The 15,709-nt window shown below is 38.7% G+C and overlaps 1 protein-coding gene across 1 annotated transcript; it reads left to right on the forward strand.

Annotated features, from left to right (window-relative positions):
* The first annotated feature begins 116 nt into the window (after nt 1-116).
* chic (profilin chic) lies at nt 117-11,480 on the forward strand. Its single transcript, XM_069048890.1, has 4 exons — nt 117-368; nt 6,338-6,509; nt 10,647-10,746; nt 10,852-11,480. Exons 1-3 carry the CDS (start codon nt 258-260, stop codon nt 10,742-10,744), a joined length of 381 nt encoding a protein of 126 aa, XP_068904991.1. The 5' UTR covers nt 117-257; the 3' UTR covers nt 10,745-10,746; nt 10,852-11,480.
* Nucleotides 11,481-15,709: the final 4,229 nt, after the last annotated feature.

The following is a 15,709-nucleotide window of genomic DNA, read 5'->3' on the forward strand; positions in this document are numbered from 1 at the left end:
ATGTCACGCGCGTCGGAGGGAAACTGGGCGGAAATCGCACAATCGTTTGAATGTCGCGCTTTTCACTCTCGTGTGTTGGCAACGCGCCTCTGTTTTGCGACTGCTCAGTTGTCAACCGACACTTCCGTTACTGCAATCTCGTCCAGACAACTATTCGGCTTCAGTTTGCTGTAATTGCTGTGCGGCAACTGCTGTATTTGTTGCAAATTGGTGTTTGCTCCGTGTGTGAGGTGATAAATTAATAATATTTAACCAATATGAGCTGGCAGGATTACGTAGATAAGCAACTTTTGGCTTCAAGATGTGTAACAAAAGCCGCCATCGCAGGACATGATGGAAATGTTTGGGCAAAATCGGAAGGATTTGACGTAAGTTTTCCGCACACGTCCCAACCGGACGCCTCCCCCGTCCCCGGTAAGTCCCGGCAGGGCCCCCGACCGCGCAAATCCCCCGAAATCGGCGCCCCTCAGAACAAAAGATCCGGAGGGCTTGGTCGGATTTTCGCCGCCTTTCGGCCGGACTTCCGCCGCACCGCCGCCAGGAAAAGTCGGTGTCCGCGAGCCAGCCGCTGCGGCCCAGAAAAACGCGTGTCTTTCTGTAAAAATACGCAGTTTGTGGAAATTTCTCCGAGTGCCGGCCTAAATTCAAGATGGCCGCCGTTTTATGCGACGTGTAGAAATTGTAAGTGGCGACCGCGGTATTTGTCGCTACCGGCATTATTATCTGCTGATAGAAATGCCCAGCCCTGAAACTGCAGTCGGAGACTCCTGCGGGAGCAGGAACGCGACTTTCCTGCGGTGAGAATCGCCGCTTCGGCCATCAGGAATTCGACATTAAAAATAAATTGAGTTCGCCTTTTTTAGAAACGCACGCTGCACTTACGACAGTATTAATTTTAATCGAATTCGCCGCGAACCTGTTTGCGACACGTCGAAATCTCTGGCGGGTCCGCCGGGGGCCCACCGGCGGATGTCCTTTCTTGGAGTGGAAGTCCCTCGATTTATGTATTTATACGGCGAGGATTTGTTTATACTGGAGATGGTCTTAATTGGGGGCTCCCTAATTACTGCATTTAATCGCTTTACGCTCGATGGAAATGGATATTATTTTTTCCGTTCTGTTGGGCCCGGCGACGCTCCATTGTAGTATTAATCGCTCCCTCATTCATCGGAGTCGATGAATAAACGTCCCACGCGTAGGGGTGGTTAAGCTTTTGCATGCACCACGTTTATTGATCGTCATTCAGACGACGGTGACGGTCAATGAGCTCCCGACGTAGCCTTAACCTTCGGTCGGCTGTTTATCAAGGCTCCGCCAAATTAAACCGGCACATCATTAGATGGAATTCAACAATCTTTTATTTATAAACTTTGGAATAAGTGAATTCCGAGCGACTTCCGGAGGTTCGGACTTGGAACCGTCTGCTTCTGGGCCGGTCAGGTATCGCCGCGTCCATTCTTATCGAATCATTTAATGATAATGAGTTGGGTGAGTCATCATTGAAAACTTCGTATTGACCGGCGATGTTTTCGTTACCGTCGATAACTCCCTGTCTGTTCTCTTGCCTACACTTGTTTCCGTTTCTCGCCCTGTTTCGGTTTGTCTTTATTGTTCGTTCTGTTTGCAATGGTTCATATTGTCACACAAAGATAAGCGCAAGTTTTGCTTTTAAAGCAAAATTATGCGGTGAGACACGTCGACTCCCTTCAATGAGTCTGTCGACGGACCGTGATAATCCTCTTAACACTCCTTCGTTCAAGCAGAATGGGCTAAAACGGACACTTCTTAAAAGCTTCCAGCATATTCTTTGACAAACTTTAATTAAAAGAGGCTTAGTTGATAACGGTGACGATCATCCAACGCGTGCTTTGTTGTCCGACGTTGTAAAACTGTGAGCCCGATTAGATAAAACTTTTCAGTTTGATATAATTGATCCCGCAAAGAGGATTTGAAGTGTTTTGCGTGGTGATGGATGTAGCTATTGTCAATTGTAAATCAACTTTAATTCGTTTTTTTTTTTGGATTTGAATTTTAGATTGAAGTGACATTTCACATTTGTCTTCAACAATTACGTTAAAATTTCATTTTTGCACAAAACAACATTTCTTTCAAGATTCCTTTCCATATTTACACCCAGTTTGTTTACAATACCTCAATGCTTTATGGCAATTTAAAGGTCTTAACTGCTAATTTATCGCCTTCGTTTTATCTGTTGCGACGTTGTTAATGCAGGGTTTTACTCAGGAAATTACTTTTAAAAGCGGATATAGTTTTTAGGTCAAACTTAAAAGAAATAGATAAGAATTTGTAGTTTGTGTAACTAAATTGTCAAGTGAATGCAGTACGGTTGTCTTTTTGTCGATGCTGACCTGTACCAACCAGGATTGTAAGAGCTTCATCAAAGCGTGCAGTAAATAGTACGCTGTGCATGCCATTAAACGGGCCACTGTTGATAATGTAAATTTAAATGTTGTCCCTCATGCTGATTGTCAGGATGACGTTTTTACTTGAGTTACCGTTTCAGTGAATCATGGCAGTTTGAATTAATTACAGTTTCGGATAACGTCGTCACATCTGCTCATGAATGTTAGCACTGGTTAATTCTAATTAAATTTATCAAGACTTGTTCCAATTGCGGTTTTTCTACATTCCCAGATACAGCACTTATCATGCTTGCAAATGCATCTCGTGTTTTGCAAGTATCAAGTGTTCGCTGTTATATTATCATGGACAGTATCACAATACCTTCTAGGAGACGCAGGAATGTGTTGTATTATGTTCCATAACAGTTTCCTGTCACTTTTTAAGAAACCGTCATTTGTTGAATCTGTTCGGGTTCGAAGAAAGAAAATGATTGGTTGAATACCATTTAAATTTTTTGTTTTGGATTAAAATTTAATGTAGTGACAGGATTTGTTCCACAACAGCTCCAGTGGTGTTGATAACGAAACAGGATGTGACTGACAAGGGAATTCGTGGTGTATCCATAATTAAACGGAAGCATAGCTAAAATAAGATAAACATCCCGTCAACGAAAAATGTGTATTGTACATTATAATCGCTACCTTTCCACAAAGTTTTCTTGATGCATTGTTATTCATGAGGCCCGTCCGCTTTGTATAATCCCGGTTTAAAAATTTTAATTTTTAAAAGTGACTGACGGGGCGAATCCGATGAATTTTTTGTTGTCTAGAAAATGTGCCAGTATTTTTAGCCAATCAAAACGCCACGAGAGATTTTCGTTCTGCGAACAGAATCAGGATATTTACTTCGAACGTCAATCGCGCCTGTTTCTAATTTGGATAACTACAAATTTCTCGAATGTTCCAAGCGAAGCACAATTTTGCCATAATTGCTCGTCGATGTCGCTTCTATCGTTTAATTATTTATTCTATGCGAGTAGCTCCGCCAACTAATGAGTATTATGTTCGATTCAGTGCCTTTATCGTTCCGTATTTGCAACTTTGCAACAGGAAAACGAGAAGTCGTTATGGATGTTAAAATGTTTTCCTAATTACACTGATTAGTCAGCGGCTGTTTCTAGTCATCACCGTAAACTTGACTGTATTGTCTGGCGAGTCTTCTTCCTATCTGGTAGTCCACTTTTAATTAATTAGTGTTTTTGAAATGCACGTCGTGATCGGCCGGTTATTAATCGTCATGGATGTACCCACAGGTTCTCGAAGCGGTCCCCCGTCATTAAATGCCAGTTGGTGAATTATGGCACTGGTTTTGACCACAATCATTTTTGACCTCGACCGGTCGGGAGCAAAATTATGAACGTGGAAGACAGCACCTGACTTATCTGTCATGATTCCCATATAATGGAGTCATTTTTTTCTGGGGAATTGCGAGTGGAGGTAATCAATTCGTGGAGGCGTGTGCGGACCGAATGATACACCTCCGTTTTTCTTTGGGATTTAGACCATGTCGGTTTCTGGCTGTAGAAGTTGTCGGTCGAGGAATAAACCGTGGGTATTTTTCAGGGATTTTCCTCCGATCTGTCTCTGTTGGAAGCCGTACGCTGTTGATCGCTCTCATTTTTATGGAACTCTTACTTTCGATAAATTCAAGTTCGGAGATTGGCTGTTCACAGGTCGAAGGGATACAGGGTTTTAAAACGGCTCAAATGTTTGTATAAATTGTCAGGATGAGACTTTTGTGCTTTCTAGACTGTCGTGTCTAAATTAACAAACAGACAAAGGTTTTATTTTATAGATTTCGTTGCAACTGTTTGGCATATTCTGTAACATAAACTTTGATGGTTGATTTGGAGGATTTTGTAACGTACATTTTGCACACGAAATAAAAGAAATATCTGTCGACGATGTGAAAAATGGATGGATTGCCTGCCAGGAGGATTCGGTATGTTCAGACACTTCTCTCCGGGGTGCTGTAAATGACAAGATAAAATTAACCGTCTTCGTTTTGTCACGTCACTATTTTATATATTACCCAATATTTTAAATTGCGGATTGCTGTGTGGGTGGACGAAAGAAAACGCCACCTCAATGAAAAGTATGTAATAAAATTGGCGATAACTTACAGCTGATTTTTATTATTCTGTTTACTGGAATTGAACATTGTTATTATTATTGCTCAGTAAATTCATCACGGGTGTAAAACTAAGGAACACTGAACATGACAAAGTAACGAAGCTGTTTTTGCCATTCGACTTTCATATGAATGCACATTTTACGGTACATACTGTAGAAGAAATTGCTGCATCAAACAAAGACATGGTGTTGCTCACTGTTTTGTTGGCGTAAAAACCTTACTTCATCTTTGTAGACAATTGTAACTCTTCTTTGGTGAGCGTTTGCCGGTAGACTTAATGTTTTTTTGTTTGGTTTTAGTACAGAAGCAGATAAATCTGACATAATCATTAAAAGTGTAACGTAACAATTGTTAGAAAACTTATCCAGTAACATTCTGTACAAGTGAGACGTTAGGACAACACCTGAAAAATCTCTCAAAAGCGAATGAAATCTTCTTTTGTTGATCGTTCTTAAACATGGAATTCTGTGGTAATTTATGATATTCAAATTTATACATCGGATCTTTCAGTTCGCGAGTCGGTCTTGGTACTGCCGCATTAAAAAGGGAAATCATTCGATTTCACAATCGTCACTTTCCTTGGCGAAATTGGAACGTGATGCAAGCTTTCGGGTGCATCAGGCGTAAAACGTTCGGAAAACTAGGTTTTAATTGGTTTCGCTTCGGTCAAGCTGCTTTGAAAGTAAGTCGTTTGGTTTTTTTTTCTTCGAATTGTTTATTCAAGTCTCGTGTTCGATGGCTGCCTCAAGGTCTCCAGGTTGGTAAATTGATGCCATCACAGATCAGGATCGCGATCCTGCGAGCGCACATATTTTTTAGGTCAGTAATAAGAAGTGTTCCACTTTGTATTGGACATCAAGTCCATCAAGATTTTAGAAAGATGTTTTTTGACAGAAGTTCGACAAGCAAATGATTGGGTGTGAACGTTGACGATGTACGTACAAATGAAAATGTTCTCTTTATTTTGTCAAGAGGAGTGGATGTGTTTGTGGAAGCGAAAAATTTGTTTGTTCGTTCCGAATACTTCACAATGTGTAGTCATCCGTCTCGGTAACGGGTGGAACCGTTGGGAGTTTCCTAAAAATAAATGTTTTGACCAAATGGCTCGTGTGAGGCACTGTGTCAAGCGACATTAGTTTAGTCGTTAATGGTGAGCGCGCAAAAGTTTTGACCTATCTCTTCTTGGCAGATGGTACACGTACGCCCACACGCTTTGAGGCTCGCAACGAATCAATCTTGACGTATTCAACGAGTGAGCGCCGAGTAGACTTTAATTTCTGTTCCACCCCTGCAATTAGTTTGGCAAAAGTCCTCGAAGGATAAGAGTGAGACGAGATGGCGTGTTTATCATCGTGATCGAATTACGGGAGGGAAAGGTCGCCTGAATTACATGACCTTTCGGGCGACTCTCGTCTCGAAGTCTTTTTTCGAATCCCCAAGGAGGCAGCGGCCGGCTTCGCGTCTTGCTCCCCCTTTTAATCTTTATTTTTGTTTATCGAAATGCACGATTGTCTATCTGTTCGCCAGATGTTGTCGCACACAAAACGAAAAAAACCGTCCATTTGTCTCTTATATGGAAAGCGTTGGAAAGGCGAGCCTGGTGTAGTAACTGAGCCAAGGGAACGACGATGACGCAGTCGACAGTGTGTCGCGTGACTCATTTCGGCGGACATATGTTGCGAGGCGCCCGTTTCGATTCAAATTCAACGTTTCGAGCCCCCCCGCCATGACGTTGCGAAAATTTCGAACCAGGATCGGACTGACGCACGTTTTGTTGCAGGTGTCAAAAGAAGAATTAGCCAAATTGGTTCAGGGTTTCGAAAAACAAGACATCCTCACGTCGTCCGGCGTCACCTTAGCTGGCAACCGATACATATACCTTTCCGGCACGGAGCGCGTCATTAGGGCCAAATTGGGAAAGGTTGGAGTCCACTGCATGAAGACGACACAAGGTGAGTCGGTGGGAAAGGAACGCGCGCACAGGAATTTTTCGATCACGGAAAATATTTCGGTCGCGAGGGTCAACAGACCATTTCGAAAATGTACGAACGTATGCGACGAAGGTGTGCCAGTTTTGTCGCCCACTCGTGTGCCCATTCAAGACGTTCGTCTGCTTCCGAAAAACGTATCCGACACGGAGATGTACGGATCTGCGCCCGATCTAATGAGTAATCTGTTGATGGAGGAGAGCGAAGCGAAACGACCAGATAATGAACTGTTTATGAATTTTTTACGGCGTGATGATCTTATTTTTTTTCTAGACGAGTCGAGTGTTCTGTTACTGTGTAATTTCGGACGTTTGTTTTTCAACTTTTATCTCGCGGCTGTCCATTTTTTCGAACATTTTCGGTGTCGGAGCGATTCGGTGGCGGTTTCTCTAAATGGCGTTTTGTCAACGCCGTTATTTCTGCAAACCACGAGCATGTAATTACGTGTAACGAGCCGTTCAGTTTTTGTGAGTGCAATACACCTACGCTCGTTTTTGTAAAAGTGTCAAATGTGCGGAGGTGTCTGATAGATGTTTCTTTTTGGAATGCGATCGTTCACTCAAAACGCATCCGCGGAGGAATGTATTTTTAGAGTTCGATAGCTTGCAACATCTCTCCGTATCTCATTTAATTGCATCAAAGGTTAAAATAACGAGAACAAAGAGTGGCATTTGCTGTTAAGCAATTCTCGCAAATCGGCTCCAACCCAATTACACCACAAAAGGATAAGTCACTTTGATGTAGGGTTGTGTTAGCGTACATAGTTGCGGTTGGCACACATTCATCTTGTCCGCAGGAAATGAATAAAACTATTTGCCAAAGTCTCATCACGATTGGCGTTTATTTTTCTGCCTTTTTTTTACTTATCTTGATCCGTTGAGAAATATTAATGGATTTTTCGTGTATCCTAAGTGAAACAATATTTCGGTCGTCTGAACATTTAAATTGTGTTCGCCTAAATATGGAAATTGTTTTGCAATATAAAATTTCCTCGTTAGAATACGAACCAGCACCGAAAGGTTACGTCAAAGGAGAACGCTGATAAGTGTGTTAGAGGGTCGTTTGTACTGTTAACAAGATTTTATTTCATTTTTGTCCGTGTAAAGGCTCTTTCCGTCGAGGCCTGTTGTAAAGTGTTTGCTCTAAGCGCACGAGTTGTTAATTTTGAATTAATCTACACAAATTCTCAAAGCCGAGGGCTGTCGCCTTAAAAATTTAACATACGATTTTTCAGTGATTTTATTACCCAAAGCCTTAGGCGAATTTTATTCAGGTTAACGTGACGACTCATACAATAATAATGATTAAATTAGTATACTTCGTACACCGATAGATTGCACGTTTTTTGACAAACACAGGGACAAGTGCCTACGCGTAAAAAGCGCGCAAAAATTTGTTAAGTAAAGAGCGATCAAATTAATTTGTAAGTTGTCCATGAATCCGAAATCGTATGTCGTTACTTGAACTCCACGTTCCAATAAACACAACTTGAAACACAGGTTAGTTCTCGACATATCAATGGTAGAAAACATACGAATTCAAATCCATGGATGACTCGATATAGTGTGGAAACTTTAACTGGAATAAAATTCATAACTTGACATGGGCGATTTTTGTAAAAAATCCCGAAACAGGTCGATTTTTGTTTTTCCTTGCCCACATTTTGGCGCACATGGTTTTTACAAAAATCGCCGATGTCCAAGTTATGAATTTTATTCCAGTTTGCACTGTATAATATATCATTCATACTCGAAGAATCAATATCAACAACAATTTATAACAATTGAAGACACTTGTACAGTCACGGCCACGGAATATCGTCAGTCATTGTCATTGAACTGACAACAGCTGTAAAACAGATTTTATATATGTATTTCTAACCCCACATTGGAATTTTTGACATGGATGTCAATTTGTCAATTAAAAACGTTACTGGTGGCATTTTGATTTTTATTGTGCATGACAGAATTTCTGTCACAAAAATTTTGAATGCTAGTCATAATGACAATAAAGCTTGGGCTACACAAGGTTTTTCGAATTGACAGTAAAATAACTGACGAAATTCCGTAACCGTAATTGTACTATCGCGGCCTAAATACATTGGTCTTCAACCTGACATTAATGCAAGCTTTAGGATGGTTAACCTCATTATTTACTGTTGTCAAAATCATTTTAATCTGTCAGTGACGTTCTACTAAACCCGTTCTTCGCCACTTGTTAACTACATACGTAACAACATTTTTTGCTATACTCATTACTTCGGCAATTTGCCCCATAGACAACCCTTCAGAAGTAAGACGATTCTATACAGGGTGTATCAGAAATACGTGTGTTAATTTTAACCAGAGAAAGAATTCGCTAATTCATTAAACTTTTCTCTATAACATTTTTACGAAAAAGCATTACGAATTGATTTAAAATTTGGAATAAATTAGTCATCAAAGTGTATACCCGCCTGTGGGTAAAGTCCTCCTCGAAAAATAGTCAATTTTGACTTAAATTGTAGATCATTTCACAATAGGAAAGAAAATCGTCTTACAACTACCATAAATAATTCCATAAATAAGGAGGGGTTGTTAGTTTACCTGATGTTTGCCCTTCCTTGAGTCGATACTGCACAACAAAGGGGCAATAAAATTAGAGGGTATAATGGAATTATTTATGGTATTTTCAAAATTGACTATTTTTCGACGAGGACAAGGGCGAAATTTTTCTGTTGTGATAGAAACGGAGCCTTGTCAAAAAGTTATAGAAAAAATTAAATAATTAAAATTAAAATTTTCATGGTTACAAAAAATTGAGCCTAGTTACTCACAAAACGACTGGTTTGTAAAAATTGGGGAGGCAAAAAATGTTGGAATACATTGGCGAATTTTGCAAAATGTTATAGAAAAAAGTTTCATAAATTGGCGAGTTCTTTCACTGGTTGAAATTAACTCACGTATTTCAGATACACCCTGTATTTATCAAAAACTGAAGGTGCCATATTTTTGACAAGAATAATTTGAAATTGTCATGTACAGTCGATGGACAAATAAAACTGGGACAAAAATGACAATCACATAAGTCAAAATTTACAAATTTGCATCGTTTAATTACGGCTTTATGACAAATAGGTTAACTTTGGTATGACATATTATATAGACACTGCCAGATATATTGACAATTCAATGGTCTGATTTACACAGATTAAATTTTAAGTGTCCCAGTTTTATTTGTCCACCGACCGTACATTGGCATTGATTTATATTTGAAGTGTCCGACCAACGTAAAGGGTGTTTTTTTTAAATTTAACGTCGAAGTAGGCGTTGGAGAGTCGATTGAGATCGCACCATTCGTGTAAAAGCGTAAGATTTAAACAGCTGATCCGTGATCCGTAACCTGTATAGTGCGTTCACAATCGACAGTTCAACGCCTACTTCGACGCCAAATTTAAAAAAACACCCGTTACTATTCCGGACACGGAATCATGGCTAACATTTTTTAGACATTTCTAAAAAAAAAAGATGTTCACCAACCGTTAGTGTCATTAATAAATGACAATTATTACAAATCACTTTGAAGTTTTTCTTGTGACATCAAAAAAGCATGGAAATCGCATTATCGAGTCAAAAGTTGGGTTATATTCAATAAAGGCCAGTTCACACATATTTGTCAGTTTAATATCAGTTGTGGCCAAGATTCCGTGTCCTTCCCTACCACGCTTTGAATTCGGAATATGCGAATTTTGAGACATCCTGTATTTTGGCCGCGATAGTACTGAAACTTCATTCGGATTGACAGCTGCAATTCTGTCAACCATAGATGTAGGATTACTAGAGGCGGGAATTAATCAGCAAGTCTATAACGTGAAACAATTGAGATAGTAAGTTCAGTATTTTTCACTGCGTTGTGTTTTGGAACTAGAATTTAAAAACGTGCAATCTATCAGTACGGCGTATCGTTTTTTTTTTCTGATAAAAATAGTTTCTTTGTCATTTGTTCGTGTTTATCGTCGCTTACGAATAATGATTACGATTTAGTTATTCCTCGCTTAATTCTTCGCATGTTTTGGTCGATCGATCAGATTGCAGAGATGATGTCGTTCTTGTTTTGTTTCAGCCGTTGTAGTATCCCTTTACGAAGATCCCATTCAACCACAACAAGCAGCGTCGGTCGTAGAAAAGCTAGGTGATTATTTAATTACCTGCGGATACTAGAGGTGGGTATTTTGGTGTGAACGGATTGATTGTTTATGGATTATCGACTGATCGTGAAAATGTCGAGATTTTTCGGGAGGGGTCTGACGGAGAGTCGTTTGTTTCAGGTAGTGTGGGCCGCTGCAAGACAGCCATTGCCGTGCGGCGACTATTATAATATTACAAAAAGTTGTATTTTTTTCAATAATAACAGCGAACAGCAATGTGTATATCGAGTGCATCATCAGTATAATTCAATATAGGAACGGTTGATTTCCTTTAAACAATCATTACGCGCGTATCTGCGATCATTGATTTTAATTTTCATTGTTCCCACGTAGGTTATTTTATAAGCATTCGATAGAGAAAAGAACATGAAAAATCAACAACAACAACAACACGTTCCTCCTGTTATTTTTAGTAGTTTTTGGATTTTTTGGCTTCGACGCAGTGCTTATAAGGTAGTCTACTTTGGTTAATTTATGATTTTTTTTTTTTAGACTGTGGTCTCAATAAATAGGTACCGATCATTGTTTTTAGGGACATTTAGGATACTTCTCTTAAGTTGGACTTGGTTTTTCAGACGTGTCCCGTTCGTGTGCGGGACGGGACACGTTTCAAAGACGACGTCGTTATTTTTTAATTATTTAAAGTAAGCATTTCGTGTTAGCTTTTCTTATACCATTGCTATCTCTAAATATTTGATACTGAGAAATTACAGTTAGGGTTTTTTAATAAAAAAATCTCTAGTCCCGCTGTTCTCTTCTTTAATTATTTCCTTACCTCTTACCCTTCAAACCTGAAGCTTTGTACCGTATAGTGTATGAAATTATTGGATGTGAAAACTTTACCCGTTTGTGGTGTTTTGCCCTTTAAAAAAGCGAACAAAAGTTGATTTTGTTTCCCAAAAAGCACAAAAGTAGCTGTAAGTTGCCGAGTCTTCTAATAAGGTCATGGTAAGGTTTTTGTATTCCCTGATTTTTAGCAGTTCTTGCGATGGTTTCAGCAATATTTTGTTTGTGTTCTCGCTTGTTCATGTCAGTAATCTTGTGCTATATGATTGGTGTGAATTAGTCTGTCTCGTTCTCCCTGTCTCTCTAAAATCTAATCTAAATTCCAGCACTAGTTTTATTGGACACTTGGCCGAACATCGGAGCATAACGTTGAAATTTGTGATAATTTTAGAATTAGACGGTCCTGACAGTATTTTCTACTTCCCTGTGACTGTTACACCAATCAGAAAATAACCTGCAACGAGTCATTCTACATCCCCGGCGGGTGTCCAATCGCTCGTTGCACGCTGCTGTAATATTGTTGTAACGCGTTAAATGCTCATATTGTCCTTTTTATTGTAAGAGACATTATTTTTACCTCTTAATTTTTAAAATCGAAAAGTAGCTTTGTAAAGTTTTTCTGATATAATTCGCGAGGGATATTGTGTATCTGAATGAAAAAACATAATAAATTTGTATTATAAAACGTCTGCGGTTTCATTTCTGCTTCCCGACCACGTACTCCTCGTCCGACTGGACGGATGTGGACAAAGTGACTAACCGCCGTTTCCGGGTGCACCCTTCCACGATCGCCCGCCTAATCTGTTATTCCGGGGCCGCTCGTCGATCCTGTTCAAATAAATTTAACTCGTCTGGAGGTGTGGAAGTCGGCGAAATCTCGATAAAGGTGTCTCTCCTCGCATTACTCGCGCCCCGAAGCTGTCTCGGGGCACCCCACGATCCCAGTTTTCGGGAGGCGAAAGGTAAACACCGTCTTGGTCGGAGCGGTGCCGACCGACGCTGACTACGCCCTGCAAGTCTGGATCGATGGCACAGACGCGCCGGTAGTTACCATGAGGATTGCGCCTCGTGGGGTAACGAACCGGCTATCGCCCGTTCCCATCGTTTCCACTGTCACAAAACATCTCTCAATCAATGAAAGCATCACCGGTCGGGAACGAGGTGGCGGGACTACTCATTTTTCTGTTAATTGCCTCGCTCGGGCGGATTCCAGATGAGTCAGTTTAGCAGAGTTAATATTGACACTAATGGATTAACGCTTCTGTCCCGTGAGAACGAGGCGGCGGCTCTGCGATGTCGTAAAATATCATATTCCATTACCTGGCTCGATTCCACTTTTTAATTCGGAGTCTGCTTCAGTTAGGGCGAAATAATTTGGGTTGGAGTGGTCGGAGCCCAGTCAGTGCAGACTCTTGCTTGTGGATTAATTAACAGAACGGCGAGTTTTTGTGTACGTTTGCTCAATTAAAAGATTTTGCAGCGCTTTCAACGTCAAAAATTAAGTTGATTTCACAAGTGGTGGATGCTATAACGTCATTAACAATTTAAAGTGACAAAAATTTCGTTGAAAGTGAGATCGTTTTGTTTCAGTTTGTAATACGGAAAGATGAAATCAATTGATTGTTGCTCTGTGCACTGATTAATGGGACTAATAAAATTGTTGGCAGCGAAGATATCAGATTGCCCGTCAGTTTTTAGGTTACATTTTTCGTACCCATAAGTAGGATAGATTTTTTCTGTAATCACCTTCATTTCTTAATCTATTTTTAATGTCCCAAATTCTTCGTTCGGAATTAAAAAAAAAAAAGAACTTGAAATTTTTGGCATTACACTTTCATAAGTTTTTTCAGTGTGTATACCTATGTGTGTGTATTTTGTTTACTTTATCGGGCTTGTTAAAAATTACAATTTTATTAATAAATCTTTATTAAAAAAAAAACTGCATTTCAAAAGAGTTAAGATGTACAGGTGTCCCAAAATGGCGCACTAACGGTGCACTACGGTGTAGTTGAGATTACCGTAAACGTGACAAAAATGTTTAAAAAATTCTGTTGGGACTTATTTGCTGATTTGGGGGCATGTAACAGATCAATTATTTTGAAATGTATGTATTAAATTGTCATGAAAACCACCTCGGATCGTACATATTATCACAAAGTACAAGATCACTCACTACCAATATCTAATCCTGCATTTAGAAGCTTTGGAAATCTCAAAAATTGTCTTAAATCCACTAGATCAACATTGCAAGGTAATGATATGTACCTTTGGTTATGTTGTATTATTGTTAACTGCAATAATTTATTTATTTGTTATATCACCATGGGAGTAAAAATGAAATTAGTTTAGTGTCAGTGTTTTATTTTTATTTATATTTTCATTTCTGTCGCGTTGCTATAGTGCTAAAATGTAGGTAAATTTTATTATGCAAACCACCTAAAGTCCATTCAAAAATCAAAAACCACCACCTGTTGCTTTAGGTTGGTAAAATTTAAAAGACCCTAGGTAGATATTTTTTCATACTATGTTGGTAACTATAAATTATGACATTTATTTGATTCAAAATAAAATTCAACTGCTTTGAATTTCGTTCATATTGTTTTATTAGCAGCACGTTTCATTTATTAATTGATTCTTATTATTTTTACTTAAACATGCCTAGAAAAACAACACACTTAATAAACATTTAACCTCAAAATTACAAGTATCACCAAATTTTACACTAGACAGCGTTGCCGATAGTAATTATCGAGGAAAATGCGACGTTGGTGGTTTTTTGATTTTTGAATGGACTTTACATGTCTACAACCCTCCCCGATTTGAAAATGTAAGTCTGAAGAATGTTTTCCATGTTTTTCTCATCTACAGTCATGTTCAGATAAATATGGGACAACTGTAGTAACGTAACTCAACTTCACTGGTGCATATAAATCTGGGACAACTTCTTTTTTGGGTTTTAAATGTAACTTCGAGCAGCTTAATTAACCTTTTATTAAAAAAAAATATTTTGTTTAATTAACAATTCAATGGTCGTTAAAATAGTTATAGTTTACAAATCTCAGATTTATTTGAACATGATTGTCCATTTAAACATTCTCGATATGGCAGTAAGTAGTTAGTGCGCCAATTTTGGGACCCGCTGTATCTATAAATAGCACATTTATGTCCATTTTTTTTCCAAAACTGCTACAGTCTTAAAGCAGGTTGAATCTTTGCCAAAAAGTAATAGTTTAGAACTTATTAAAGCTCTCAAGTTTCAGATTTTGATTTAAAATTAAATAAAAGTTCCACTCACCCAAAACAATAACGAATGTATAACATATTTCGCCTTCAAAAAAGAGTGAAGGTTATTCAAGCTTTAATTTTCATAAAAAGTTGCAAAAATACGTTGTTTTATGCAGTGAAGACGAATCTGTGAGAACTTGGGGGAGGATTTATTTTATTGTACAGCGTGATCAACAATGACTGAGTCTGTTGGCAATGGAACAATTGAAAATACTGGTGATTTTTGTCTAGTAATTGGCACTGACCACGCACTGACCGGATTTTTTAACTTGAGATGACATTAAAAACATTCTTGGTTATGCAGGTTATGTTTATACTATTACAAAAATGAACTTTCGTTGGTAAATTTTAAATTTGCCAAATTTCATTGTTACCAACAGACTCAGTCATTCTTGATCACCCCGTAGAAAAAAATGAAATTATTTACATGAACATAACCTCACTTAATGACTGAACCTGACCTTAGCAACTGATGAATTTCTTGCCTTGTAATGTTTGCAATTACTTTTTTTTATATCTTATCAAATTCAACATACGAGTACAACTCGTTAATTATTAATAATAAACGCATTAATTTTAAATAATTTTTCGATTGTCCACAAAAAAATTTATACATATAAACCAATCTACCAATCTTTTTAAAAAGCTGTTTTTTTCTTTTTTGTCCTTAATAATTTTCATTGAAGTCAATTATTTGAGATTTCTGTTATACGGGGTGATCAAGAAAGACTGTTTCAGTTGGTAATGCTGAAATTTATTTTTAAACGGTACAACTGGAGTAACTTCCGGTTGTTGACGGCTTCACACTGACAGCCGCATCAGTGACAATTAAATTAAACATGCTGGTGAATCGTTCGAGAGAATAGTTAATTTATGTTGCACTTCGAGAATTTCCTTTAGTTAATTT

Source organism: Tenebrio molitor, chromosome 5, assembly GCF_963966145.1.
Source record: "Tenebrio molitor chromosome 5, icTenMoli1.1, whole genome shotgun sequence".
In the NCBI taxonomy this organism is placed as follows: domain Eukaryota; kingdom Metazoa; phylum Arthropoda; class Insecta; order Coleoptera; family Tenebrionidae; genus Tenebrio; species Tenebrio molitor.

Coding starts and splice junctions, on each gene's coding strand:
- chic (XM_069048890.1), top strand. CDS start 258: ATGAGCTGGCAGGATTACGTAGATAAGCAACTTTTGGCTTCAAGATGT. Junction 369..6,337: donor CAAAATCGGAAGGATTTGAC/GTAAGTTTTCCG, acceptor GTTTTGTTGCAG/GTGTCAAAAGAAGAATTAGC. Junction 6,510..10,646: donor CTGCATGAAGACGACACAAG/GTGAGTCGGTGG, acceptor GTTTTGTTTCAG/CCGTTGTAGTATCCCTTTAC.